At 41.7% G+C, this 27,582-nt stretch overlaps 1 protein-coding gene across 4 annotated transcripts in view; it reads right to left on the bottom strand.

The window, feature by feature from the left end:
* TRIM55 (tripartite motif containing 55) overlaps positions 1-27,582 on the bottom strand; it is a 40,110-nt gene that overhangs the window by 6,337 nt on the left and 6,191 nt on the right. Inside the window, exons 3-10 of one of the 4 annotated variants that reach the window (XM_065630141.1) lie at positions 25,443-25,611; positions 23,627-23,722; positions 19,585-19,818; positions 18,547-18,569; positions 18,323-18,447; positions 15,987-16,207; positions 13,646-13,933; positions 11,193-11,283 (exon numbers count right to left, since the gene is read on the bottom strand). In XM_065630141.1, coding sequence (XP_065486213.1) covers positions 11,193-11,283; positions 13,646-13,933; positions 15,987-16,207; positions 18,323-18,447; positions 18,547-18,569; positions 19,585-19,818; positions 23,627-23,722; positions 25,443-25,611 — 1,247 coding nt within the window. The remainder of the gene's footprint in view (positions 1-11,192; positions 11,284-13,645; positions 13,934-15,986; positions 16,208-18,322; positions 18,448-18,546; positions 18,570-19,584; positions 19,819-23,626; positions 23,723-25,442; positions 25,612-27,582) is intronic. The other 3 variants (XM_065630142.1, XM_065630139.1, XM_065630140.1) reach the window with 3 other exon arrangements.

Genomic DNA, 27,582 nt, shown 5'->3' with positions numbered 1-27,582 from the left:
CAACCACAACTCCCACTGGGCAGCCATTCAGCACTCCTCAGCATCTGGCACACTGAAATTTGCATGAATTAACAGTATAAGGATCTCAGTGTTTAACCTGATGAGTCGTATCAAAGTTGCAGGTATTCAGCATATTTCAGCACTTGCTTCCTTAAGCAGAGTGCGACTTAAATCTGTATAAGGTTCTTGTAAAGGGTGTGGAGGGGAGGAAAGGGGTGGGTGGGATGGCTTTGTCATAATGTTGTTATTTATTAAGGCCCAGCAGTTACCCTGTTTATGCTGGGGAAAAATAGGCAGTCTAGGCCTTCTAGATATTTGAAACACAATGAAGTCTACACTCTGTTTTCTGATTTACCATCGCTAATCTCCATAACCTTTAGATACAAAGAGTGGGATCCGTGTTACTAAACTTCAGACATCCAGAAATGACATATATCCACTCAAGCAAACTGTATTCATCCCCTCTAATGGGAGTGAGAAGAGAAAGGCACCACCAGAGGGTGATTTGTCCCATCCTAAAAGAAGCATCTATAGGGAGCCTTGCCCTCTGGAGGTACCTGTTTCTCTCTACTGACTCTAGAGACATACCTGGTCACAGGGTTGGACTAGATCTGGCTTTTAAGTAATTACACAAAAAATATTCCAGCCAAATACTTCACAATATCAGAAAACTGCTTGATACGAATGGAGAACGTTGACTGCACTATTACTTTTTACAAGATCAGTAACTCTTAAATTTAGGAAGTCAGGACAAAAGATGAAGTGTCTTCATAGTCTTCTTCAGTTTGGTTTTTGTTTTGGTGTTTTTTGCTTATTTTTTATGACTTCTGATAAGGTAGGATCTGGAGAAACAATTGTTATAGTGGGCCTCTCAGAGGTTATATCACACCAGCTTGCAAAGAGATGTGAGAAACAAGAGAAATGAAGGCTGAGATGGTTGTTTCCTCCAGGGCTGTAGATCATCCACCAGTATATTTTATCCAGAATGAGCATGACTAATGATGACTATTTTTTTATTTAATCAGAAAACAAAAATGGTTGCTATTTTTTTGCTGGCCACAGGAGAATAGCTTATGCCTTTGTTGGCAAAGCAAAAATTACCTCCTTACATTTTTTTAACAAATATGGTCCTACCTAGTGAATTTGTAGTAGCTGAACATTTTGTGTCACCTGAGTATGTTATTCTTGACCTACTGCTGAATTCTCCAAAGCTGTATTTACCAACTTGTGGAATCATGGTCTCAGTTTTAACTGAATTAATGAGAAATGTCTACATTTACAGTGAAATAAGCGAGAAAAGAATCCATGTGATTTGTTAGAAGTCAGTGTGCCCTAGGAAAGGCGGTTATTTCTTACAGCTGTGCGCATGGATGCACCAGTTGCTTACAAATGGCCCACTTGTGCAGCTATACAAATGTTTTCTGGAACAGCAGCACTAACCAAAGCAGGTCCTGCCCCTTGGTTTCCCATCCACCTCCTCCCGCTTTGCCTCCGAGGTTCACTGTCCCTTTGCATTGTCACAGCTGTTTGCAGGGCTGTGTGAAGAACAGGAATGTCACTGAAATGATATCAATTTCTTGTTGTTTTTTTGAGGTGAAGGAAGATATTTTTAGGCCTGGACCATTTGAATGATTTGATTCCAACAAACAGCTGCCTCAACGCAAATGCCATGTGAGTGGTAGCATCTGGGCAGGAAGAAGCAGCAGGGCCATTTGGCAAGAAATTCCTAAATCACCTTTGCTGCCACAGAAAAAAATGGATCTACACCCTTAGAGGCATGTGAACTACCCAATGTCTTTGCTGCCTCCTCTTGATCCAGCAGGAGAGCAAGAGTGTGAATTTGTTAGAATATGTGGACCTTGGAAAGAGAAGCGGTGAAAATACAAGCTTCTTACTTCTACGGTTGTGGTAGTTTCATAAAATGAGTGAGAAATTGAAGTTAATTCCCAAGTTTTAGCTGGCTTGTTTAGAAACAACCGCCAGTGTTGACAAGAACAGACATGATTAAAAAAATGCTAGCTGGTCACAAAGCCATCACGGAATCTGTAGGCTATGCTTGTCTGCCTCAGATGTCTAATGTTGCATTTCTGGCGCTCAGCACTTCCAGGCAGCGGAAACAAAGGGAGCACAACAGGTTATTTTTAAATACTTTAAACTTTAGTTCAAGCATTTTGTTTTCATATTTTTATGCAGTCTAGCTCCTTCAGCATAACACCTGGCAGCTGTCACATATATCATAACAATATTGTTCCAAGCTAAGAGGCTGCTTATTTTGTATGGATCTTTTCTCTTTATTAGTGGGAACCAATGGAATATTTTCTGAAATAATTGCTATAATTACCTGCCATGGAAATACATATGGTGGCAGACAAAATAATATGCACGGACAAGCTCCACCACTCACAGTACTAGATATGTCACTCTCTCAATAGTGGTCAGTAATGGATTTTAAAAGTCCATTGGGAGGAAATTCCTTTCTTCGGCAGATTTTCATTATATTACAATTAACATTATGTGGCTAATGTCTAATGCAATGTCTCTTACATAATGACCTTAAAGAGACCAAATATATTTCGGAGGAAAACAGCCTGTATAGCTTATTTTGGCATAGGATCTGCACATCTCCTGTGGGACACTTGAACTAGTGGTGGAAACAGTTTTAGAGGACAGTGTGAGGGAGTGGATTTCTTCTGTTACTGGGGACAAAAGAAATACAATTCCCTAACTTATGTCACATATCTTTTTCATGACACAAACAAAAAAGCCAGAAATAAGATATTTGTTTAATATTTCACCCACTGATGCTCCTCACTGGCATTACTTCTTGTTGGGAGTGATTAACAACAAATCTGCATAAAACCTGGTACCACCACTGTCCAGGAAAATGAAGGAAACCCAGCAGGAAAGTCTTACAAACACAGGAATATTAAGACTGCATGATCATAACAGTCTTTCCTGGATCTATCCACACATCATTCTTTGTTCCTCACACAGAGAAGTTTTTGAGGACCTCCTGATCAATGACCCATCTGTCACTTCTGCTCTCTTCCAGTCCTGCTGGAGAATTGTCCAGCAAGGAAAGGACCATCTTGAGAAGGTGCAGGAGTGAGCAGTATGTGCTGGCCACCCGTGCCAGAAAGTTACTCACAGCCACCAGTGAGTAACTCCCCTCTTCCCCCAGCTTCTGCTTCATCAGACAAATTTGTATGTCTTCAGATCAATGAGTTAAACATGAAGTAAAGACCTTCCAAGAACTTCTCTGTGGCAGTAACCTGTCTAGTCCATGTCAGAGAAACTTTGCTATTAGCTCTCAGAGGGAAGTAGCAAACCTAGTAATGGTTTAACGTCATGTTTATCTCTGTCATGTAGTCTTTCCTTTGAGTAATACGGAGTGTTGTAAATGAAAGCTTTTTCTTCCTCTGCAAGTGGTATTTTTGTAAATAGTGCCAGTTCAGACTGTGATTCACCCCCGAGCTCCACTCACAGGATCAGATAGCGGAGCTGGTGTAGCCGGGAGGTGTGCGGACACATACCGTGCCATGGGGTCGGAGCACGGCTCACATTGCAAGCGACTGACTAAGCTGGGCTGTTGTACGTATGCAGGGGGTGGTATATATGAGCTGTGGACACAGCACATGTTCTCTGAGAGGCAAAACCACACTGATGGAGATACAGGAAAAAAAGGTGCAACATCAGCTAAAGCAACCGGTTGCCATTCTTTAAAGCCACCATGTAACACAAAAAAGAAAGCCTTGGCCACAGTTAAAACACTTTTTTTCCCTCATGACCTGTTGCTGCTTCCCCTTTTTCTTTGTGTGCTCATTTTTCCGCGTCTTCAGTTGCCTGAATCTTCTCCTTAATACTTCTGCAGCAACTGAAACTGGTAGCCAAGAAATGACTCTACTCCAAGAACAATACATTGCTCAGTGAATAGCACCGTGACTTTCTGGACAGACGTCTGTTGTGTCACGTCTCACACTGTAATCACTCCTCACCTATTAGCAATGCTGGCTTGCTTGCACAGCACTCGGCCAGCCGATGCGCAAGATATTAAATCAAGCTGCCTCCTGCCCATCTCTCACTGTTCCCAGGTGAAGTCCAAGGAAGCTGTGATAAATACTGCTCTTAAAGCCTCTGATTCAATCACAGTTATTGACCGGGTTTTACAGAATATAGAGCACATATCAGAGGCAACTGTCCTCAGAGGCAAGCTTGGAACTGAGTGGCATCTGGGTGGGCACCAATTCAATTTTCTTTTAAAAGGGGTCTATTTATTTCATAAAATTAAATTATGAAATTGTGCATAAATATAAAAAATGATTGTATTAAAAAAATAAAGCTGTTGTCAGACATTGGAAAGGCTCACCAGCACTGACGGGACAAAACCAGCTTACCCTTCCTCAGTAAGACATTTTGTAATAGAGCAAATCATACAGCAAGTTTTTCATCCTGAAAAATAGCCACTTCTTCTATGTGCAGAAGTGCTGAGGAAGGAGTGCTATAAGAGACTGGGTCTGTATTTTGATCACCACCTTTGGTGGTTGAGATCATCTCAGGTAGATTTTATAGGGTGCTCTCTAAATTAAAAAGAGCAACGAGAAATTCAAATCACTTTTTCTCTGGGATTGTAAGATCCTAATTTTCTGCTCAGTCACAGGTGTGACATCTATGTCGGACATCTGTAGCATGGCTTGGACGTTGTGGCACCCATCTATTTCCATTGACCAGTATCCTGGGATAACAGGTTTTCTTAATTAGTCATTGGTCTCTTACTCAATGACCTGAAGATTATTGTAAAGATGTCAGGAATACATACCACTCAGACTGAATCAAAGCTGTTTGACATGTCTCTCACCTTTTTTTTCAGTTCCATTTTGGCTGCACATGCAGCCCCCCGACCTGTATGTCCATTTTAAATGCCGGGTAGGTGGGCACCGAATGCTGCAGGGTGCTGTGGTCCAGCCCCTCGCCTGCTCACAAGTCAGGAAAGCCTGGAAGTGGTGTGATAAAATACCCAACACAAGGAGTCAGCCCCGGTTTACTAATTACTGCCAGTAACTCAATCAGATAGGCTGGTATTTAATTATTGATCTATCTCTTATGGCTACAGGACTGCCAGTACTGCTTTCCATGGGTAAGTGTGCAGCTACACTGAAAGCCTGAACTGTCTCAAGGCAGCAGCATGGCAACTAACCAGATATTTTACAAACAGATGGCTTGTGTTGTTGTGACATAAATCTACCATGACGTGATATAAAACAGCAACGGTTAATCCATCATTAAGAAATATTTTTTGTTTACACTCTATTTTCCTTTCTGAATGCCATAACAATGAGCAAAACAAGCGATGCTTGGAGGAGGAGGTCGAGTTGAGGTAGGAATCAGTATTTAAATGAGCTAGTTGCAGAAAGAAAATATCTAAGTGAGCCTGGCTTTGCATTATTTTGAACAGGAGAAATAATTTTGTCCACACTGTCATTGTGGAGGTCCTTTTGTTAGTAATAGACTGAAAAAAATAAATATACATAAATCAGATGGTATCAATGACTCACCAGACAAATCACAGAGCAGACTATTCGAGGTAAAACTTCAGATGAAGTATTTGCCACTCATATTAATTATGAGAAACTGTTGTCTGAAAGTTGGTCTTAATGCATTGCCCTCACGACTCATCACTGCTGCCTCTGAATCACTCAGATAATTTTCAGAAGCAAGGGAGAGAGGTGTTAAAAGAGGAACTATCAAGACTTTCCTGATTTTCTCTATGTGTATTTACTAAACTGAGGGAAAAAATATATCACCAGAGGCACTAAATCAAGATGCAAAATGGAAATTTACGGGCAGAATTTGCCACCAACTAAACATCAGCCTGAGTGGCCTCCCACCCAGCTCCTATAATCGAATCCCAACTCACTAAGTCAAATTACAGAGAAGCAAAGGTAGAATTTCTGGACCATTAACTGAGATTCTTGCATCTAGTGTTTTTCTTGTGTTTCAGCTAGAGGATGAACACTATTTTTTTCCCCCCCAAAGTTAATTTTAATAGAAGTTTAGGAAGAAGCTTCAAACAAAATTTAATCTGGGTTTGTATTCTAACAGATTTGTGAGTCTCCTACAAAAGTGGCGTGATACAATACCCAACACAAGGAGTCAGCCCCGGTTTACTAATTACTGCCAGTAATTCAATCAGATAGGCTGGTATTTAATTATTGATCTATCTTCAGGAAGAATAGATGACCCATTTTTCATTCAGCCAAAACTTACAGATTTTTAACTGTATAGAAGTAAACCCATTCAGTTTTCCACCTAAGAAAAGATACAGTACAAGTATATCCAGACCTAGATGGTAAATATCAAGTTACTTTTGCTCTCTGCATTGCCAGATCCTTTGTTAATGCTAAATATGCTCATTGCAGGGAGCAGAGAGCCTCTGGAGCAGCCGCTGCCTTCCCAGGAGAGAGCTGCCTGGGGTGCCTGCTGCTGATCCTGACAAACTTCTTGTCCCATGCCAGGGACAAGCTGCAGGAAGGCTGCGTCGGGTGGGCCAGAGGGGAGGGAGACCCTCGCTGAGCACCATTCCTGCAAGGTCCAGTCTTGCAGGGCTGCCTTTTCTCGAGAAAGCAATCCTCCCTCTTGGAGCATCTGGCTTGAAGAGGGGGACTGAGCTTCCTTACCAGAGCAGACTGGCAAGACTGAGTTTCCACTTCAGAGGAGAGAAAGGAAATTATAGGGTGTTTCAAAAAGATGGACCAAATTCATCCCAAATGCCTCGCAAAGTGTCTTCTTCCACTGAGATCACCACTGCCATGATTCTGTTTTCGAGGTCATCCAGATTAGTCACTAATGGTGGCACAAAAACATAGTCTTTGACGTGGCAGTTCATGGTTGCAGAGATACAGTGATTTCAAATAGGGTCCATCTTTTTGAAACACCCTGTGTTATTTATGTATCACTGCCATGCTTGTACAATCATTCCAGGGTAGTGCTGCGCTAAAATGTGGGACTGTACCTTCTATAGATTGATGGAAAAGCAGAGGTACACAGGCAATGAGTACAGCGTGATCTCTTTCCGGCTTATTTTTGTTTTAAATGATCTTATTTTGTCCGTGTTGCCTGAATATTAACATGACAACCAATCGGCTAAAACTTTGCTAAGTACTGACCTCTCTGACGTGATTTAAAGCTGTCTCATGGAATAATATTTGAAGGATTGCCAGCTAAAACTGAAGTATTCAGCAGCAGGGCAAAAAGAACTACAGTACATGAATACAGAGAGGACTATCCCTATGGTAATTCTGGCAGATGGCATAAGGTTGCAAGCAAGTAATAGAAAATTTTAAAACTAATGAAACAAGATTAACATAGGCCACTCCATTAGTATTTCTCCTCCCAAACAGCTCAGTCCTGATTATATTTTATATCCTTATGGAATTAAAGCACTGTACTTACTGGCAACAAAGGGAAATTAGATCAGAATAGTGTTTGTGGATGATTAACTTGCACTTCCTTTCAAACTAAATGTATGCACTCGAGTCCTCTGGAGCCACAGACAGACACTTCTCTGACAAAGAATTATTTGAGCAACAGAATATAGAGTCTACTACTTCATCTTAGGTAAAATAAACTGGATAACCAGAGACTCAGCTGAATACAAGACCTTCATAAACTTTCACAAATTTATATGGTGCTACAGCATGAAAGATGTTGCATACAAAAATCTGGCTAGGGAAAAATCTGAACAAACTTTTCTTCATGCATCCATTGCCCTCTGCAATTTAAGCAGACTGAAATAATTTTAGCAGATATAAGGTATTTTGGGATCTGCCTTCTTCCTGTGACAACACAAGTAAGTTTTGTGGTAAAATACCTGTCACTGCTGATTTTAGGGATTCCTCTGTTACAAACCAAGGGACAGAGCGATTCTGCATGGGGAGACATTTTTAAGAACTACACATTCTTGGGAGGTGGTTTTACTGTTCTTGATGTGCATAGCTTTCTCGAGCTGTCAGAGGTCTGCACAAGGGAACTGAAGGGCAGAACGTGGGACAGCTTTTCATGTTTGGTTGCTTAAAGCTGGGCAGCAAGATGGGCTTACACACCTGGCTGGTTAGCTGGGAGTATTGAACATTTGCACTGTTAGAATGGACAGATGTTCAGCATTCCTGCAAACTAATTTTTCTACTGAATGACTCAGTGTATATTTAGAAATCAGATTTCCAGTAGTCTGAAGGGCCATATCACCCTTCAGGTGTGCCAGTCCGACAATGAGGTGACACGAGCATTTACAAAACACACACATCGTTCTTCATATGGCTAAAACTCCACACCCATCTGCCATTGGTAGCGTCCTTCAGGTGTAAAGAACACAAAAGCACATGCCTGAGTCTGGAAATGCCAGACCAGTGAATGAGTTTCTGAAGTCTAATGCACAAAATTCATATTCTTCTTCCTAGCTCACTTAGCCTGTGTTCTGAGACCGAACACGAGAAGACAAGACTTAGCGAAGCCTTGCTGCACCTTCTTCTGTAACCTGGCACACAGACTGTCTCTAAGCTCTCCAAGTTTTTGTTTTAGTCTCCAAGAAGGGAGTCTAAAACCCTGGGAAGGGCTGCTTGTTAATGTCTGTGTCACCCTTCACTAACACATCACACCCTGTGGTGGCAAGGCAGCTGATCGATGCTCTTCTCGCTCCCTGTGTTTCAATCATTCGCTCCTTGTTGCCACCTGCAGAGTCTCAGATTCACTCCACAAGACCTCAGTGCAGAAGCACCTGGGTTAAGAGCGATATCACCTCACGCTCAGCAGGCAGATGTGAAGAGGTGCCCAGTGTGGACCAGCAGCAGCTGGTGAGCTGTGTCCCTGGAGATGCCTCTCATCCTCCGCCAGACGCAGAAGCAGCCTGCGGTGACGGTACGCCTGACTTAGGCACTCCCCGAAGCGGGATGCAGCTCTCTAGTGCGGAGTTTCCTATTTCGTTCATGCTGAATCATCTCCTGCCGTCCCTTCTTAGAACAAGCAACCTGTACACCTGTGAGCTGCACCTCCCATTGCCATATCCCTGCTGATGCACCTTCCTGCACTCTGGAGGAAATTTCTTGATGCATCAATACAATTTCTCAGAGTAAAGCAGCCCTCAAATATGGTACATTTTGGAGATTAGTAGGGAGAGCTGATCTATTTTTGCTGCTGGAAAGCAAGGAAATCCCTATCAGTGCATTCTATTTAAACAGTCTGAAAATAAATTATATGCTGCTTTTATGATGACAGTCATGCAGATGTATATTATTATTATAATTTATTACTACAGTTATTTCAAGTAATTTTGTTATTTGGCTTTCAGGATCTTATCACACAAAATGAAAAAAGGGCAGTGACCTGATATCTCACATGAAAGATAAAGACACAAAAACTGTCTAAACAGCCATCTCTCTACACTGGAGAAGAAAATAATTTTTATGCAAATAGAGTCTGAGACCAAAATGCCTTTTGCCCTTGCCTCCTTTCTATTTCATGATTAAATAAATCATAAAGCTGTCACTAGAGACCACATAGAAAGAGGTCTCAAATGGTAGGAATGAGAGCTTTCTGCATTTGTCTATTTTTAATTTCAAAGGTATTTTGAATTAAAAAACAGAGAGGGAAAAAAGAGCATAATACTATTCGCATGCCTGATTTCCCAGGAGTACAAAAATCTCTATGTCCTCTTGCAATAATACAACACATTTTCAAAACCAAACACAAATAAATGAAAACTAAACTATGATCCATAAATTTAATTGAGATTCACAGTGTCCAGTGCTTTTCAAATTCAAATTACTACCAGACGGTTCATCTTTTTGCATAACTTATGCAGTTAAAGCATAGGTGATAGCTTCTCTCCTCTCCCTTTTTTTTTTTTTTTTTTAATGGAGAGATATACTTCAGTCATAGTGCTGGTATTTTTGCAAATAAAAGGAGAATAATAAGTCATCATTTTTCATAGATGCACCCTATCATGTTGTACAGCGCTTAGAATGCAGTACAGAAAGCAAGCAGGGAAAACCAAGCATTTTTGTGTTGAAGAATAGACTAAAATTGAATTATTCTGTCATTATAGCAAATACCCAAAGGTAACTATAGTTTTTTGGTGTCAGAGGTCTTTGGTCTTCAGTGAAAAAGATTAAACACCCCAGTGGTAACACAGAATTCTCTGCAGATTGGCCATGTCACTTTAGAAATCGAGTATATATGTATATCTTACCTAAGAGGGGTGTGAATTTGGAGCTGAAAGAACTAAATCGTGGACAGTGTCTACCAAAAAGGAGCTATTCCAGAAGAGATGTTGTGGAATAGTTAAGGTTTAATTTACAGTATTTGCATTCGGGACAACTTTGCTGGATAGTGAAGGTCTTAGTCCTTGATCTTGTAGATATTTCAGCTCTTAATTAGTGTGGCCTAAGGGAAAAAAGCCTTTACCTACAGAAAAATGGATATTTAAAAGCACAGACATAGCCTTGGGTGTCTAAAGGGTTGAGGTCCCCCCAGATGCATGGAGGTGCATTTAGGGGCCAACATCGGTTCCCTGCACTCACTGGGAATGTGGGAGAGGTGGCTTTGGATGCCTTTTGGTGGAAAAAAGACCTGAAGAAGAGTTCCCCATATGTGGGATGTGCTGTGTGGGCTGGGATTTGGGGGGACTTTCTACACAGGGGGATGGCTGGACCCCTGCTCCCTGGAGGTCCATCCCCCTGAGGAAGAACTGGTGGTTTGCTTGCGGTCGGAATCAGGATTATTCAGTGAATTTTTCTTCCTGATGTTTACCCCTGTCATGTCAACCATTACTCTCCAGACCTTCCTCCCTCATTTGTTGGACTGAACAAGCTCAGGGCTCTTTGTATCTCCTGTCAACCCGCAGGTTTTCCAACCTGCTGGTCATCTGAACAGCAACTGAAAAATAACCCCATGTATCTGAGGGAGTAAAAGTCTCTCTTCATTTTGAACCAGGGAGATGCAATGTTTAACCATGCAGGAGTAAGCTGAAGGGTGGCGTTTGGAAGGTGCGAGGAAGAAATGTTTTTGGCAGCTTGTATTGTGAACTAGTATGAGGGTTTTGGATGGGAAGGAAGGGAAAAAATTCCTTTAAAACCATGTAGGAACATCACCAGAGACATTACTTGAACTGTTAGTTAATGGTAAAACAAAATATTTCCTACCCATGAAAGTACAAATCATGTATTGTATCAGATTCCAAAGACGATGTAGTATGATAAGAATTGCCAAAAGTGATATGCAGAATGCTAACTCCTGTGAGGAAATAAGAAGAGTGCTTCACCAGTGTTGTCATGACATGAACTAATCATTATCACTACGTTCAGTGACAAAGCTCTGTTTTCACAGCACTTCTCCATGATATTGTTTAATTGGAGGAAGAGAGAAAAAACAGTGGTGTGAGGAGCATCAGCTAGGGTTTTAAAAAAGTAAACAAATACGGCATTTCAGGGTTGATCAGATAAAAATCACATGCAGGAAAAAAACAAAGTTGAAGTTCACATACTTAAAAATGATCACCGCCACACGACAGAGGCCATTTTACTTATGACATAGACACATTTCAATTCAGATCCGTAAATTTGACTGCGGCATCATCTTGCGCATCACCTTTTCTAGCTTGGTGACTCTGCTTTTTCTGTTCTTCAGCACACTCTGCACCTTTCTGCTTCCCAGGCTTTCCTATCCGTTCCTGTCTCCAGCCCAGGGGCAACCCCATCTTCACCTGTGTCCCCTGCTCCATCCTGCCCCCACCTCCAGAATCACAGACTACACTTCCCAACAACCTCCTCCTCCCAAAATGTCAGTGTCAGTCATGCTCTGGGAAAATACCAGAAGCCAGCACCCCTAAATTCACTTGTCAATGGGAACTGACATCTTTCTCCCATGCCTGTTTTCACTCCTGGTACCGAATGAAGAAGAGAGCCAGATACCAGATTGCTGCTTCAGTGTGACTGAAAACCACTGTCACTGCTTTTCAGTTGGCCACATCAAACCTTAATTTTGCTCCTCTACTTGCTGCTGGTAAATTAGGACCCAGGGAAGCCAACGACAATCAGGCAGGCTCCCACGGAATTTTCCCAGGAAGGATTTTACCTGCCTATGGTGAGGTTTGGCTGCCCAGTCGTTATTAGAACTGATACAAAGAAACAGCAGCAATTAATTTCACTGTGAATTTACCTGCTTTTGCCAGCTGATTTGGCATATACTTAAGAAGACAAGGACATTGCAGATTTGGTATTTTTTTTTAATTTTTATTTTTCTTCTTTTATTTGTTTTGTTCCACTCAAATATTCTCAAATCAAACCCTGACTTGAAAAATAGTTACTGAAATTTGGGAGTCAAATGTTGGTTTTGTTAAGACTGAAGTCAGTGAGAATGCTTCCACCACCAAATTCAAGTGTCACTGACTAAAGCCTCCAGCTAAAATGTAAGTGTCCCTTTTATCATATCTGTATGAACTTATCCTTCTAACTTTTCACCCGCCATGTGATGGTTTATCATGTAAGGGCTGCTTATGTATGCTGAATGGTCACCTCCAACTTTAAAGGAAACAGCATGAAATACATACTGCTCACTTGTTCTTTTTCACACACACACACACACACACACACACACACACACACACACACAGGCAATTGCTTTGTTAAAATGTATGGCTTAAGCCTGTAAATCAGGATGGTTTAATTTGGAGGGAGCTGCTCATGGGCTGGTAGCCAGGCACTAGAGCAGGAACAGCTGTAGTGTGCAAATCCTTCACACACAGCTCTCTCAGCTCTCTTCCTCGGCTATTTGACCCACATGGCATTATGCAGAACAAGGAATGTTCAAATTCAGGTTATACCAACTCTAAAACTGTAATTTTTGAAGAAAACACCCTCCTGTAACCAACACATCAGTCTCTGTTATCCCATCATGCTGCTGGCAGTCTAACACAGAACTGGAATATATTATCTGGAATATATTATCTTCATGCTCTCCTTTAACCAGGTCCCAAGAAGCCTTGGAGGAAACCCTCTGCAACAGACCCGAGCACAGGAAATCACACTGCTTACTGAGAGGCAATCAAACACACAAGAAGGCTCCAGGTATTTGCACAGCTTCCTGTTCACATAAGGAAGGCGTACACTCCTGATGCAGCCACGGAGCTGCAGAAGTCAAAGCCAAGCTGTAGCTGCTCTACCAGTAGCGGTAGGATGGCATGTGATGCACACAGGTTTTCAACAGGTGATGAGAATAATCTCATGCACGGGATTTGTCTGCCACTAACACATGCAAATATCTGACGCACAGGGGCATTGCCACCCTCTCCGACAGCTCCTGAGCATGTGCGTGAGTAACTTGGGTAACAGCTCGCACAAGCGAGGTGCACTGGCAGTTAAGCACAAGCAACCATTGGCATGCTATTCTGAAGCTAAAAAGTCAGCCTGGCACATATCGAAACCATCTGTAAATCCAGTGGATTTTCTGAAACAACAATTTATGCTGTTTCCGTATTTCCCAAATTATTCTTATTCCTTAGCATGCAGAGGAAAATTAAGTCACATTTTCCTTAATAGTTGCCGTTCCCGCCTTGCTGCGCGTCACAGCACTCTGGGGTGACTTTGGTAGCACTGACCTTGGACGTCGCTGCAGTGGCATTACTTTCCTTACCACTCCCTGGCGCACTCTCCTCGATCGCTGCCGCTGCTGGGGCTTCTGCCTTCTTTGCACTTGTTTCCAGAGAAACAGGAGGCCCTACTTTCCCCAACCCACTCACTGGGGTTGAGCTCGGACTGCTTGATTGCCGCGACTGAGCCTTATACCAGCTAGGGTAAAACAAGGGATCCATGGTTTCTGCTGTGGCTGGCACTTGAGTGTCAGGCTCTGGGGTCTGTTGAGAACCACTTGGTGTCACAACCTCATCCTTAATCAGGACAGATAAAGAGAAGAACAAGCAGAGTGCACCATGTTACCTTCCTGCCGTAGCCATGTTGCTTTACATGCCGTGTTTGTTATGTCTCACTGCGAGGAATAGATTTGTCCTAATATATGGTCCAAAGCAATTACGATCAAAATGCAAAGCAAAAGCAACTGTCGTTCAAATAATACAGATATGGGACAGAGAATAAGTTACCTAAAAAACAGAATAGGAGGGTAGATTTAGCTAGAAAGGGGATACTCGCTGAGAAAGGAGTGAGCAATCAGTTCCTAATTCAAATAAACACCCAATTCAGTCCTAAAAATATAAGAAATCCTGCAAAAAACCCTCATGAACTGGTACCAGCCGTGACCAATAGGTGTAGGTACCTTTGAATAGCATCCTGGGTTTTGAGTTAAGAACAACACATTTGCCAATGACTGTTGAAACGAGCAGTCAGAACAAGGGGAATACAAAGACACTGGAGAGAAACATTTGCCTGCCAGCTTTTGCCACCAGTGCTACAAGCATACAGCTGGGCAGTATTCCTTACATCTTTCTCAAAAAAATCCGAAGTATCTTGGTAGAGTTAGTAATATAGTTCAGGGAAAATTGATGGCTGAGGGAAACAGCAGGTTTTCTGTATCTAAAGTGAGATTTGTACCAAATATGCAGTCGCTACAAGTGATTTAGGAAGCAGGATTATAGGTTTTCCAACATACATGAGCTGTGTTTTCGCAAATATTAAGCATTTATTTTTCACCAACTTTCTGAAACACCAGTAAATCTGGTGCACTTTGCCAGGAAGAGGAGCAGCCGGCTGAACTGCACTTCTGTACCTGAATAGAGCTCTTGGGGCTCACCCACACTGTACCTGCTGTCACCACAGCGTTCCTGCTTTGCCTCTCTTACGCCAGAAGGCAAAACCTGAAATACCAGTATCCCACACACTGCAATGCCCACATGCCGTGTCTGAGTCCACATCTGATCATCTCCTAATGCCATTTCACAGTCAGTACTTAAACGTGAGGGACTTAGTGTTAGTGGGCAGAATTGCTTATGTCTATCTCTCGTTTGCAGGAAAACCTGCATCAGTTAGGTGACATAAATTTAGCTAAGTCAGCGCAAGTCCTCAAACAACAAAATGGTTAAATCAATGAAGCCTGACTTAAGACCATCTTCACACGGCTGCTGGAAACTCATGTATGTTTTTGAATCAAAGCAAAAATTAATCTATAGTGTTTATTTTCCCTTGTTTAGTGTGGGGAGCTTGCTACAATGAAAGATTCTTCATGTGCTCCCTTGTTTTCACACTGGCCTCATCAAATACCTTCACTGCAGCTTTTACCTGCTCAGCAGCTTCTCTGGGCAAATTGCATAAGAGGAAAATTTGCTAAGTTAATTGTATGTAAATCCAGCTAAAGTAGCACATGAAGTATATTTTTTTTATGTAGGTCTTTTAGAATACGAAGCAATTGTGGTCTCATTCTAATAGATTTCCTTAAGAAAAAGTGCTGGCCTAAATTATTCACCCTCTGAACCTTTTTGCTACTGGTTGTAAGAGGCAGTTTCTTCTTCTGTTCAGTGTATGACATCCCTGTATCTGCCTAGACAATATCCCTAGGATGACCAGAACAGAAGGCAGAAAACGCCATTCACAGAAAACAGATTAGAAGTAGGATCTAAAAACTGGTGGTGGAAAGCTCACTAAATCTGGAGGGAATGCCAAATTCTCTTATTATAAATATTTTAACAACCATTTCATTTATAATAGTTAGTCTGAGTTAAATCACAGCAAACAGAACATCCATTGTAATGTGCTTAACTCCCGAACTGATTTTTTTTTTCCTATCAAATGATATATATGCAGGTTGAGAGGACAATGTACAGTTGCATATATGTTTACAAGGGCAATAAACAATTTTACTCTCCAGTGCATCGATTCCCTTAGGTATACTCCTGATGTATGGTGCCTACAGGCCACAGAGGAGCATTTTCTTGCTCTTTTGAGGCAACCTCAGCACAGCTAGCAGGGCAGCGGGACACCGGGGGCACTTACCTGAGCAGTCAGGGCAGCAGGTAGCAGCACTGGGGTGGGTTCAGCTGGGTGTTCTCCTGCCGCATTCTGCGGTTCAGGGTCCTGCTGAGGTGGCTGCGATGCTCTCTCAGGTCCTTCCTCCTTCACCTCTTCCTCCTCCTCCTCTCCTGATGACTCTGTGTGGACTTCATCCAAATCTTCACCATCCACCATCTCTTCCTCTTCCTCTTCTCCCTCCTCCTCTAATAGGACACATAAAAGGACAGGGCTTGGCATCACGTGAAGACGGCTACAATCTTTATGTAATTAGAAAGCCATTTACAGTTGCATGGCAAAGCTACCGATACTGGCAGAGGACGCAGGCTGGGGAGAGGGCACTGCTGAGGAGCCTGTGCCCACCAGCCCGCACTGGGAACTGCCATGAAGCTGCCAGCAGGTGCTTCGCAGTGGAGAGGACACCAAACAAACACACTTGTTGAAATCTTAAGCTGTCCATTTCCATGTGTTGGAGGACAAAAAGTCCTGACAACACAGTCATCCTCATGAGGGATGTGCAGTACAGCCCTGCACTTTTTGGGGAGAGGATACCTGACCTGGCACAACCTGCCAGGAAAAATGTCCCTCTTGTGATTTTATGTATGTGCTTGTTTTAAACACCATTGAAACAATCATAATATGTATTTACCAGGTTAGTGCTTTGCAATACATGACTGGAGGTTTGGGACACTAATCTCCCTAAAACTAGACTGTCAAACTTGGTCAAACTGTCACTGTTGTGTCATCTGACACATGCTGGTATCAGCATTTGTGGCTCAGCTCATTTCCAGAGGGAGCCCCCTAACAATGCATTTATTTTGCATAGTCACATCATTCATCCTCAGATGTCAGATGTTGTTCAGAGCCATCCTAGCACTTCAGAGAAACAAACCTAGATGGATGCATTAACCCAAGCTCCAAATTGGCTGCATATTTTTTACAGGTGGTGGTTCTGCCTGAGTATGTAGGAGTGCAGATCAGCAAATTAAGGAATGCCCTCATAATGGTGAAATGTTTCTGCAGGCCATGACAGGGCTATAAGCAGAGTGCTGATTCTCTGCTTCCACATTGCCTGGCTGCAGAGGACCTCACTGACTGTAGTAGGAGTTTCAAGTGCAGGACTGAAGTCCCCATTGCCAAAGCCATTCCTAACGCCTTGTCCCCAGGAGGTGGGTGTCACATTCCCCATCACATGCTGGGATGTGTGTCCAGAGCACGAGGTCACGATCTTGATGGATGCACCTGTGTGGCTGGGACGTGGCAGCTGTGGCTGATGGCAGGGACAAACTGGGCATGAGGCTGTCCCTGCCAAGACAAATCCCTGGGGGTTCATGGCCCTGCGAGATGGCACCTGCTCCTCTGCTGCTGATGGGTGCCACAGCTGCCGTCCTGCTACATGGACCCCTGTGACAGGTGCGGCCGGACCACAGGTCCCATCCTACAGACCAAGTCCTGCACCACGGCCGCGCAGGGTCCCTCGCGGGGAGTAGCCCCCACTCCGAAGTCAGCACAAGTTGTGGCAGGGGAGTAAGCAATGGGTGGCACCTACACTAGACTTAACCGGGCTGATAAAGGTAAGTGTCCTCGCAGAATTCACTGCTAGCAAGAAAATTAGAGATATACAAAATGACTATTACTGCTGCCTTTTAATAGGGGAGATCTGCTTATTTGAAACATTTATCTCGACTCGATGATCCTTGTGGGTCCTTTCCAACTCAGGACATTCTATGATTCTGTGATTAATTTCTTGTGGCTTACTCTGTAATGTAAAGCACAGGTGAGCCCGGATTTCAGGATACTTTGGCAAATGTAGAATTACAACTTCGCATTATTGTATAGACATATCAAGCATGTTTAGTCACTGAATTTTGATTGTGCTTCTGCCACATTTCTTGGCTATTATAAAAAAAAATTAAAAGCATATTTCATAAGTACTTCTTTTAGTAGTAAACATTCTATTTCTTCAATGACCTTCAAGAGTCCATAGGCCATACGATAATGACATCTTTTAGGGAAAAAAGGACTTTACAGAATAAGATAAAACCTTAATTTTGTGGTCCCTTCACATGAGGTGTCAGTAAAGATCATGAGCTTAGAGAGTATTGAGGTCACATAAAAGGTAAGATTAATGGTGTCAACAGGTTATGTGATTTTTTAGCTGTGATAGATTTTTGCTTTTGATTATAATTGATACAAAATGGTGCAGTTACACTTTGAGATGGAAAGAAATATCTTATTCAAGTTTTCCTGCTCAGTATCATCATGTAAATCACACACAGCTGCAATTTAAGAAAGCAATTTAGGTGAAATAAATGACATACCTCGGTCAAAATCAATTTCTCGTATTATCTTTTCTTCTCTGCTGAGGTTCACCGTGAATTGGTTCATATTTTCATACCCATCCTCTATTTTTTCCATTTGAAATCCTTTAGATGCTTCAGTAATTCTAAAACAGAAAGATTGGTTATTGACATTTGTATTTGCAGATAAATTTGTAATTTGTAGTTCATTACAAAGATCAAGAGTATCAAGTTTTAATACTTACTTTTGTAGCAATGTTTTGGCATTCTGTGAAAACAAAAAGGAAATAACTGACTTCTTAAGTGGTTCAAATTTTTCAGAGATTTTATGCATTGAGATCTAATTCTTACACTGGCTGCTTCTAAACACACTGATATGGATCTCAGAAATGACAGCCATGAGATCTATGAATGAGATCAAATTTGAATGGTAATTAGGATATAGTTGAGTAAACCTTTCAGTTAATTGAAGACTGGTCAATTAAAATCTGAATATGATGGAAAATATGTACACTTTCTACAAAAATGAAGTAGAAATATTTTTGCTCTTTTTCGTCTATTTGTGGTGAAAAGTGGTTGTTCCATTACAATCTTTAGTCACAGTAACTAGAACTTTGACTACCCATAACGGCATACTTCTGGACCCACAAAATTTTATTTGTCTGGAAAGATTATTGTACTTTTCAAAGGCAATTCTTTGATGATTTTTTTCTTTTTGAAAACACCCTTCCAGCCTTTAACCTAGAGGAACTGTAAACTTGCAGGACAGAAATTCTACACCAATGAATTCAGTGGACAGGCTGCTAATGGTTTCCTAATCAGCTCTCCTAAGTTTATAGTAAGAAAACGGGAAAAAAAAAAAAGACATAAAAATCTGACTTAGAACATAAAGATTTAATTGTTGGAAGGCTAATCACTCTGTCAATATGCAAGTGAAACCTATAACTCACAGAAGTTCATACACACATATATGGACAATGTGGTGTGGCAATAAAGATATGTTGGAAAATGATAAATTCCTGTTTCTTCATTGGGGACCAGAAATTTGTACACAGGATAGTATATTTTGGTGCAAATAGCAAATAGTCATGTTCTTGGTTTGGATACTAGTCACAAGAAGACTAGTCATTTGTCTGTGCTGATGCAAGTGTTAAAAAAAATAGTTTGTATAAATGTTCACTCAAAGGTGATCGAACTCTGAATGTGCCTGAAATTGAGAAGTGCTTAAATAGTGTCCAATAAACCTATCATTATTTTACTATCTCTATTTACAGACATTATACCTGCAAAAACACGGCCATTTCTGGTTCTTCCATGAACTGGATTCCTGATTCAACCAGCTTTGACACAGATTCCAAATGGTCCGCATACTTCTTCATGAGGGAGCGGACATGTTCCAGTTTCTCCTCTTGGGTTCTGGTGATTATTTGTGTCATCTCATTTTTTCTTTCTTCCAGTACAGAATAGAGATAATCAAATTTTTCACACAGCTGCTCTTTCTGTCGTCTGCAGCATTCCTGTGAATCATTTGGTTTATGTTAAACATGTTATGTTCTTAAAAGAGTTTCTATTTTTACAGTTTTTACAGGAAGCATTTTCATCAAAGAAATTCCTCTTTCTGAATACTGGAAAGGATTCTGAATGACCCCAGAGACTTCTATAATTCTCAAAGTCCAAGCTATTGGAACAAAAGTTTTAAAACTGTTCTCAAACTGTGAGTTTCAAGCCACTGGCAGCCCCCAAACAGCTTATTGTATAACTTGTCAGTCTGCTAAAAAATTGTGAAAGGTATTTATGATGTCTGTAGTGATACATCAAAGTCCGCAGAAAGAGTAAAAACCCCCACCATATTAGCAATTGGGTTCACTTGCACGAATAGAAGGTTTTTTAAAGGAGCTATGATCTCAGATCGGCTCTGGAGAATTTTCTTTTTCTACCAGAGAACCCGAAAAGATCCTAGCTGGGCCTGATTACACCCTCTTAGACACTATTTTCACAATAGGTGGCCATTCTGCTATATTTACTGTGCACCAAATGAGATAAAGGTACCACGAAGAAAACAGTGTGTGACAAAAACACGAAGACAAGGAGGAATCAGGTTTCAATGCTACCTTCAAGAACTGATTTTCACATCCTTTTTTGAAACATTTTTTTGTCCTTCCAGCCAGACAACATAGCATATTTCACTGAGTAAGGAGGACGGCTTTGATGACTTCTACATTGAGTCCTCTCCAGCAAGAGCACACTGCACTTGCTAGGGAGGATTTATGTAGAGGAAATCAGAGACAGGTTATCTATAATATCTGAGGTCTTCCAAATAGAAGTACTTGAGTCATCTGTGTGCCCCAGGGCATAACCTTATTGTGGTTCTCTCTGATTGTGAATGGTGGTGCTTATTTAAATCTCTTTCCTAGGAACTGAGGTGGAATCAATTCCTCATCTTCGTCCCTTGAGGCACTAATGCTGAGATCCTGGCAGCACAGGATTATTAAGAGTTCCACAGCACTTTTGGAAGTGATAAGATTGATTATTCACAGCACTTGGCCAGAGAGAACCCCACTTTTTTTCTTGACTTTCAGCTACAGCTCTTTCCTACAAGTGGTGACAGTCTGTTCTGTATTGTTCAAAGCCTTTTGAAGATGGACGTGTGACCAAAAATCACTGTCTATGTTGAGGGGTGAGGAGTGAATACAGGTCTCGTTGCATTGATGCAAGTATCCACCTTCGCTTCCCAATGAGGAAGACTAAACTGAAACTCCTGATTTAAAACTCCTTGCAGGGTGTCAGGCTTTTTCTGCCCTTCTGGAGGTGCTGGCCACTTTCCAGGAATTCCTGCTTAGTGAATTACAGGGTGGGGATAAGGAAGCTTTCAAACCAAGTGAGTCACCGTTCCTGGGTGTCATTCTGTTGTTCAGACCTCAAATAATCTTCTCCTCTTTCACCTCTCTCCTAGCTTTCTACCAGTGTTTCCTGCAGTTCCAATGCTCCAGATTGCTCTTCGATATGCTCTGTGATAACATTCTCTGAAATGTAATTCAGATCACTTGTAAAACAGCCTTAATTTCAAGACAGGTGCGTGCTATCTTTGCTGTTTGACACAGGACAAGCATTAGGGGAAGAAGAGCAAGAGAGTGATAGCAGGGGGCCCTGAGAGATCCTTCCCTTTCTCTAAGCTCTAATACATGTTATTTCCTGCCAGCGGATATTATAGAATTGTGAACCTCAAGAGGTTCCTAATGGCAAATGCTGAAATATTTCTAAAATATTCTCTTTCTGTATAAAATGTTTCCATATGAAGTCTCTGTCTGATGGAATTACCCTAATCAGATTCTGAGTAATGAAAACAGTTAACAAATACATGACTTTCCATTCTAAAAAGTTCTCAGCCTTTTTGTTTTATAAAGCATGCCCACAGCAAAAAGAAAGGAATCCTTGAGACTGAGCATGAGTTGCACTCTTTGTTCTGAAGTATCCGTATTGACTGGTCTGTGCTATTAGTATTCGAAAGAAACTGTAATTCTTCCTTCACTATTTTACTCATATTGTTTACAGGGCTAAGCAATACTTAATTAGTTATTATTGTTTTCCAGGATTTAGCATTTTATTTTCCCTTTTTTATTTTCAGTATAATATGTGCATTTGGTCTACCTTTCAACCAGGTAAGTACTATACAAGTTTGTTTTGGTTTTTTTCCCTCTGGTTTTTAGGGTAAGATAGCAGCAATAGCTAAATATATAACTAGGCTATTGCTTACTCCAGCTAAAAGGAAAATGATAGTGTATTTTCTCCTAAAGCAGATATTTACTACGGTCTGCAAAGTGTTAAGCGGAAGGAAAAGACAATCCTGGATTATAAGCGTTATTTCCATGTGTGCACATTTCTCAGATCCAGCTGTAGCTTTTAATAGTCAAGGACAAACTCATGTCAATTCAGACAAAGCTCTTGTATGGTAGGAAATGTGATTTGTTTGAAGTGTAACATGGAAGTGCCAAGGTAAGCTCTAAGATCTATTTTCTGCAATCTTTGACTTAAAAGGTAAAAAACCTGTTAAAATATCTGAAGGTAAAATGGCTGCACTTTCTTTGGGCTCCAAGTTTAAAGGTTAGGCTTTAAACTGAGTGGATGACTCTGAGGAAGCTAGTTTCAGAAACTGTTTTATTTATTAAGGTATTTTTAGCACAGCGTTTTCTCCATACTTCAGACAAGGTGTTTGAAGTTTTGTTTCTGGTTCAGATAGTTCAACTTAAATGAGCAGAAGCTTTTGCTTTTGCATCATTCAAATTTCTGCAGTTAACCTGCTTGAAAGGCTTGTTTCTGTCTGCAAAGTCCTGATAGCAGCCAATTTCATCCTTGCGAAGTGAAAGCTTCCTGACTACAAAGTTCTGACTGCTGCTAACACACTCTCTCATTTACTTGGGCTAATGGGTTTATGTTCTTTAAACCAAACTTCAACATTTTCTGTTCTTCCTTGCTCTGAGGAAACAGGAACCTTGGGCAATTGTGTATGTAGAACCTGGAATCAATTTATCTTACCAATTAGAATCTATACATCTTGGATTAACTTATTTTTCTGTGCCATTTCTTGTTTCTGCTCCAGCTCTGAAGGGTCAACATCATTCTAATTGGGCTGAGAGGGATGCGACTCCTTCACTAGATGCTTCATCAAACTCTGATCATAAAATCAATTTGTATAAGCTCTTTTCAGTCTATTGCTCAAATTGGCCAGAGCTGATATTTATATTTGCTTTGCTCATGCAAACCTCTTGGAGGAAACGAAAGCTACTTCTACTATTGAATGACACAAAACTAATTCCAGCTCTGCCAGAGTAAGACCTTTACCAGAAAATCCAATAAGATCCTGGAGACAGAGCTCACTGACATACTTAGGAGCCACACTGTGGCTACCCTGAGGCTGAGACTAAGACTCTGTTCACAGAACCGGTCAGGCTTTAGATTAAATACAGCTCTAGAATCTATCTTAGATGTTAAACGAGCTGGGAGTTGATGGCATTTTGTTGGATATGCTTTTAACTTCAGTGACATCCTATGCCACTAAGAATGCTGAGTAAGATATGCTGATATGGATTATCCTTACTCTTTGTCCTTGACCACATGGCCAATGTCAGAGGCAAGGTGCCAAGCAGGATGTATCCTTTGGCTGAAGCAGCACAGCTGATACTGCACAAAGCCACAGGTAATGGTTTAGTGAAAGAGTGTGGGAGTGCATTTGGGTAAAGTGAGGTCTGCTAAAGAACGATCATTACCAGCAGTTTAAAAGATGTGACTTCGCACTGAAATAAATGTGTTTAAAGAGGTGGTACCTACCTCAACCATCCTGCAGGTCTCCTCCAGCTGCGTGACTATCCCTTGCGCTCTGTCATTGCTCCCCACCAGGACCGCGATGCCATCACTCAGCTCAGACTAGGCAGTAAGGGGAGAGCAAGCAGGAGGGTGTTAGACACCATCCCATGTCAGGATGGCACATCTAACACTGGGGAGCAGGAGACAAATGAGCCATATCAGGGTATTAGCTCTTTCCACCAGAACCAAGAAAAATTGGAGCCTTACCTGCCCACAAGTTACCGGCTAGTAGTTTGACATTTGTTTCCTCCCCCAAAACACTATGAAAACATTGACATTTTGAAACTTTTAATGGAGAAGAAACTGTGGTTTGAAAAGGAGGAAGCACTTTGTTCTAGGAGGCTCTTCTAGAGGCTTTAGTCTAAAGCACTGTGTTTTGATAGCCCCAAAATATCCCCTTTGGGTTTGAAAGAAAATACTTTGTCTCTTGAGGGGTTGGGGGTGTTGTTAGTATCTGAGTCTAGCCACACCACTGTGGTATTTCCCTGAGGACTGTAGCTCTCGGCCCTGGAGAGCAGAAGAGGTTGCCCATGGACCTGGAGGGACCAGGGTGCTGCAGAGCCCCTGGCATGAGGGCAGTGGGGCCGGGGCTCTGTTGAGAGGGGAAGGGAGAAAAGGAGGAGGAGAAGGTGAAGCCTAAGCCACTGTCACAAGGGAAATGAGTGGAAGAAGGAAATGGCCTGAGTGTGGGGATGGGAATGATGGTGAGGTATCCTTAGAAGAGGAGAGACAGAGAAGGTAGTCCCTAGGGAACTTGGTGAAGGTGCTGGGGAGAGCGAGGGGCCCTTGACACACCGCTGTAGTGACAGGCAACCATGTCCATGGCCTCCACAGCTTTGTAAAGGATCCTTTGAAGCACGCGTCCTGCAGCCTCTGAGTTACTCCTCCAGTCTGGGGCATGACATTCCCTTTCCACAGGCACTCTGGGACGGAAGCCACTGCCTGCAAATCTCCATGCAAAAGGAGTGATGGGGGCATGGATTCCATCCAAGAACTTCTCCCACCTTCTCTCTCCTTTTTTGATGGAAAAGGATGCTTGTAACTACTTTCCTAAAGCGACTTCTCATTTGTAGTTTCCACACACAGGCATCTGTGTGACAAAGTTGGAGGCTGGGATTGCAAACTTGGCCTGTCTGATTGCTTGCCTCACTGGGGCCCTCCAGAAAAATGAGCTGTTTATCTCAGGAGGATAACCCAGTGAGTCAGGTTTTAAATTAATACTGTATTAAAAATAAACAAGTCTTTTACTGGTGACAGCAAGGGCAGAGGATGTTAGGTACATCCTGTGCTGCCAACTATTGAATATTCCTGCATTCACTTGCAGGAGGAGGTTTTTCACTTAACTTTTCTTAAAAATAGGATGCTGAAAGGCAAAAGTGCCTAATAGATAACTGTTTGATTGGTAATGGTCTGTTCTCTTTACAGTTCATCTGTTGGAAATACTACTTGTTTTTCTGATCTAAAAGCAGTGGGAAAAGAGATTAAGAACCTCAAAAGAGAGATCCTCAGCTTCACATCAAATTACTGTTGAAAATGTTTACTCATTATACTAACAAAAATTGGGACATTGCAATACCTTTCTGTGTGATCTCTCATAAATTTATTTTTCAATGTTTCTAAAGAGTTCTTACAGATTTGTGTGAACCTTTCACTCACACACAGGGATGGGAAAAGCACACCCAGGCCCCTTTGGAAACTCGCAGGAAGCCCATGGGAATACTTTCCTGTCAATGGTACTGTCAGTTGCTGGGAGGACTACGAGAAACAAAAAGATATTTACCTTCTGTCGCTGGTAAACATTTGTGAGAAGAGCAACTTGACAGTCTTTGTGGGCACCAAAGACTTTGCACAGGGAGCAGGTGGGCATTTCACAGTTCAAACAATAGATATTAATTCTCTCGTCTTCGTGCTCTTCGCACATTGGCTGGTCACACTTCCTTTCGGGTCTGCTAAAGAAAACAAGTTTAAAGCATACTTAGTGCTTGTGAGTTTCTGATGACAACACTTAAGGTACCAGCATGAAATATGGTACATTCGTATAGCAGTGTCCAAGGATGACCTGAATGCGCAGCAAAGACTTAAACCTGCCACATGGGATAACTAAATAGTGAGCGGTAAAGCTTAATGTCCTAACACAACAGGATGAGATGACAATATAGCAACAGTACTTCGTATGGGGATTCCAGCTGGGAGTGTGACTGAACCCTTGCTCATATTTAAAAATGTAAATAACCTCACTAAGTCTGATCTCAAACTACTCGTGTACTTTAATTAGCATGCTATCTAACATCAGTCTGAAATATGAAACATGTAATTTATTTCACATTCATCATGCAAGACTTTGGGCACTTGGCCTTAATGCAGCAAAGCTCTTATACAGGGGATTAATTTGAAGCATGAGTTGTGGGTATTGATGGACCTTTATCTCTGCTGATGAAGCTTTGTGAGGTCCAGGTCAGGACTGTCAATATCAAACAGGAATGGGTCGTTACAGGCTTTACACTAGGTCAGCAACCAAAATAAGGTCTCACACAAATTTTAGCTGGGTGGCACATGTCTAGCTTGTACAGTGTCAAACTTCTCAACAGTAGGTAACTTGACTGTAACCACCACCAAGGGCATGGCTTACGAAAGAAGCATTCCTCTCCTGTGCTAAGACATGAACTGTCACCAGACTGCAGCTCAGTCCTGATCTTCTCTTCAGCAAAATGATTTAGCCATATGCACACAAGTTGATCCCTGCTACTTCAGAAACTAATTTAGTTGTAGCTTCCTTTAAATGATCCACTTAACTGGCGTTCCCAGTGTAAGTGAAAGCTCTCCAGTCTGCGTGGGCAGGCTGATGGTTTTCTGAGCCCGGGCTTCAGGCTTAGCACCCTGAGAACATCTGCGGCAAGCACGTGAGAGTGTAAGGATGCGGTACCAGAGGACAGGGTCAGTAGATTGATGGAGGGAATATACCTGGGGGTTCAAGATTCCAGAAGTTGTCACTCTTACTGTGTCAATGTCAAATATTTCCTACATAAGCCATTATCCCATTCTGCTACCATTTGGAAGGAGAACTATGGCTTAGCTGTAGCAAGTGGAACAGTCACATCACAGAAATATATCTTTTTATCATTAGATAGAAAATATTTTCCACAACTATAGAATTTAATGGAATTATATGGAAACATTTTTTAAAGCCATTGTACAAACCTCTGTAGCAAAGAGGCACCCAGTCATTCTATTCGAGTTTAAAAATGTATGGAAAAATCATTATTTTAGATTACAGCAGAGATTTTCCATACAGTTTGGTAGTCTAGACGTGGCACTCATTTTTTAATGACAAAGTACAGGTTTTCTCTTCTGAAGAGAATGGAATATGATTAAAAAAAGATCAAACAACAAAGAAAGTATCTTATGCATTCATATTTTTTTTTATTTCAAGAGGGCACTGGAATTTAAAGGGTTCAGAAGGAAAATCTGTAATCTGCAATATAACGCAATACACCAGAGTGAAACAAGATGGACACTTCTGAAGGAAGCCTGTATTATTTGAGCAGGATTTCCAGCATACATTTACATAAGGCACTCAATGTGTCAAATCGAGCACCATTTCAATGCTAGTCAAAAGAGGTGTGTCTCCACTATAAAAAATGCTTTACATAAAAAATGCAGCAAACAGCCCCTAATATATTCATGTTCCAATGCACCAGTGAGAGGGCCTGCAGGTGAGGGCAGTAACAGACAATGAATTTCAAAGTGATTAATGAAGCCTGAAATAGCTGCTCTTCCTGCAGATATTTACAAGACCAGAAACAGAAACTACCAGAACGTTATTTGACACTGGAATGGTGCCACGAGCATGGAAGACACATGGCACAGAGCACAAAGGTGACGGTGTCAAGCAAGTTCAGCCAGAAGGAGCCAACCTTCAA

The sequence above is a fragment of the Caloenas nicobarica genome, chromosome 2 (assembly GCF_036013445.1).
Source record: "Caloenas nicobarica isolate bCalNic1 chromosome 2, bCalNic1.hap1, whole genome shotgun sequence".
Classification (NCBI taxonomy): Eukaryota; Metazoa; Chordata; class Aves; order Columbiformes; family Columbidae; genus Caloenas; species Caloenas nicobarica.
Note: the sequence above shows the minus strand (reverse complement) of the source record. Positions and strands in the feature narration are given on the sequence as shown.